General features: G+C 51.8%; 1 protein-coding gene across 1 annotated transcript; it reads left to right on the top strand.

Moving 5' to 3' along the window:
- Nucleotides 1–521: 521 nt before the first annotated feature.
- SARC_14151 (hypothetical protein) lies at nt 522–2,599 on the top strand (the record flags this gene model as incomplete). Its single annotated transcript, XM_014291715.1, has 1 exon — nt 522–2,599. A coding segment is annotated over one exon (1,615 nt), but the record flags the coding sequence as incomplete, so codon positions are not given.
- Between the last annotated feature and the right edge of the window lie 31 nt (nt 2,600–2,630).

Here is a 2,630-nt window from a genome sequence, read left to right as displayed (position 1 = left end):
ATATATTCATACGTGTGTATATACGTGTATACACACACAAAACACAAACACACACACACACACACACACACGCACACACACACACACATATATATATATATATGTGTGTGATGCGCCTAGTCGATAGAGCTAGCATCTATTCGAATGGTATGGGTTGTGAAGTATTCAATTTTATCAATAGCGACGTTGTCATCGAGTTTTGTGGCAATTAAGTAAGCAGCAATCTGTGAAGCGTGTTCTGCTATAGAACTTATCAGCGCATAAGTGACAAGCCAACCCTGTCGCTCTACAACACAATACATTGTATGCCCGTATTGTGTATAGCTGTGTCGTATATAGCACTCATTGAAGCGCTTGTTGCGCGTATTCGATCTGGGCACCTTAAGAAGTGCTGTACTACCTTACTATAACGTTATCCAAGTTAGTGCTGCACTACCTTACCATAACGTTGTCCAATAATACCTTCCCACAACGGTATCTAAGTTGCTAATCTCATATCTTCATTCTTCTATTGTGTTATAGGCTGGCTATTACCCCTGGGCCTCTCACCACGCCCATGTGCAGCGCACTCTGTCCGAAGGAGTGAGTGGCAGCGCTGGAAACAGCGATGTCAATTTCAGCTTGTTCCAGTATTCATTCGATGAAAGGTGTGGCCGGGTGGAGAGCGAACCGGCTCGGGCCAGTCCAGAGCAGTACAGAGTGAAAACCAACCAGGACAGTTTCCAAAGTGCCGGTCCTGGGTGCACAGGACAGGTGCAAAGGCGACTGAGAAGTATCGGTCTCCGAGGAGACTGTACATCCGAATCGGCGTTGGGCTGGGGGTTGACTATGAGTTCTGGGTTAAACCTTTCTGGCCCGAGTTCGGTCACCGATCTGAACCGGAGTGTGGACTCCATGTCTGTGCGGTGTGCCAGTGACTGCGAGTCTCTGAGCAGCCTCAAGGGACCACAGGAGGTGGAATGGCGGGACAGTGCTCGCACGCCTATGAATGCAGTTAACTATGCCGGCAGTGGGTACCCACACCAGGCGCACGAGCCGGCTTATTATGCCGGGTTGCCTGCACCCGGTGACCAGAACCGCAACGGCGTAGGAGCGCGTAGTACGAAGCACAGCTATTCGGAAACTCCCATATCTCGCATTAAAGATGGACATGTGACGTGGGGTGATCTGAGGGGTCAGCTGGCCCTTGCCGACGATGGCGCTATGCTGGCGGGCGATCGGAGCTGCGACTGCCAGGGCTGTGGCGTGCGCCGTCATGAGCCAGAAAGTGTCATGCGCCGTCATGAGCCAGAAAGTGTCATGCGCAAGCGCTGGAGCCAAGAGAAGCCGGTGGGTGGGGAGATGGGATATGAGCAGACGAAGCCTGCAGCGTACGTCTCCGACGCGTCCATGCGTAAGTCTGGGCGTTGCAAACCTCCAGGTTCGCTCTACGACGATACTTTGGAACGGAAGAGAGACAGGCAAGGCCCTGGCCGATGTCTAGGAGGGGCAGTGGCGGAGGTTAGAGATTACGCGATGCACCGTGGTAAGAGTAGCACGCCCCGGCCCACAGAACCCTCGTTGCGCCTGTTCTCAGAATGGGGTGGGTTGGGTGCAGGAGATGCAGAGACCGGGCTGAGCGTGAATACTCCCGTCGCAAACGGTACGGGTCAGGGTGCGTGTGTGGGAGGGATGGAAGCTACCACGGCGCCATTTACGAGCGCCTGTGACTATGAGAGTGGGGGGTATCCCCAGCCGTCGGATTGCCTCAACAGACGTCCAGATTCTGTGCCCAGCCAGACAGATACAGGACCGGCCCTGGCCCGTATGACCCAGGGCTCTGGGTGCAGTCAGACGGGTGGTAGAGTAGCCCCCTTCTACCACCCGGTACGTACCCCGGGATACGGGGACATGTACACTCCAACGAGTCACACTCAGATCCCTTCTTTGTGGGTCCCGTTGGCTACACACCCACCCGACTCGGGCTGCACACCGTCGCATACCACAACCGGGTTTGTGCCTGCGGAGCGCATCTCCTCGTACAGGCCCACGTTTGTGCCTGCGCCGATGATACCGCCCTATGGCGTCTACTTGGACGAGAAGTCTCGAGAGTATATGCAGAGCCTAGGACCTCGGGCAGTTGGTCTAGGGATATAGTCTATTGTTAACCGGAAGTGTAGGCGTGAATGAGACTAGAGGACCCAATGGATACCCATACGGCGCAGACGGAGTGGGCCAATGAACGCAGTGCATTCCTTATTTGTCTCTCCAGGCCGAAGTTGTATATATATAGTATCTAGTTAGGTCTGGTGCTTCAAGTACATGGGGTTTCTCGGGTACACCACTGGTTGGATCTTTTGTTTGATCAAACAGTGTAGACCAATCATACAACTCGAAGGGAATGACTTGGTTTTAGGGTTGTAGGACCGATTTTGTATTCAGAAAGGGCCTGTCTGCATTCGGTCTGAAATTCCGTAACAAGAGGGCTGTGTGGATGAGTATTCGACTAACTGTTGCTGGATATTTAGGCTGTTTTGCATTACACGCTGTGTAGCGAATACCACAGTCGATTTTTACAATACAGAACACTTATGTATATATATATATATATATATATATATATGTATATATTATATTATATTATATTATAT

This window comes from Sphaeroforma arctica, assembly GCF_001186125.1.
Source record: "Sphaeroforma arctica JP610 unplaced genomic scaffold supercont1.4226, whole genome shotgun sequence".
Classification (NCBI taxonomy): Eukaryota; class Ichthyosporea; order Ichthyophonida; genus Sphaeroforma; species Sphaeroforma arctica.
Note: the sequence above shows the minus strand (reverse complement) of the source record. Positions and strands in the feature narration are given on the sequence as shown.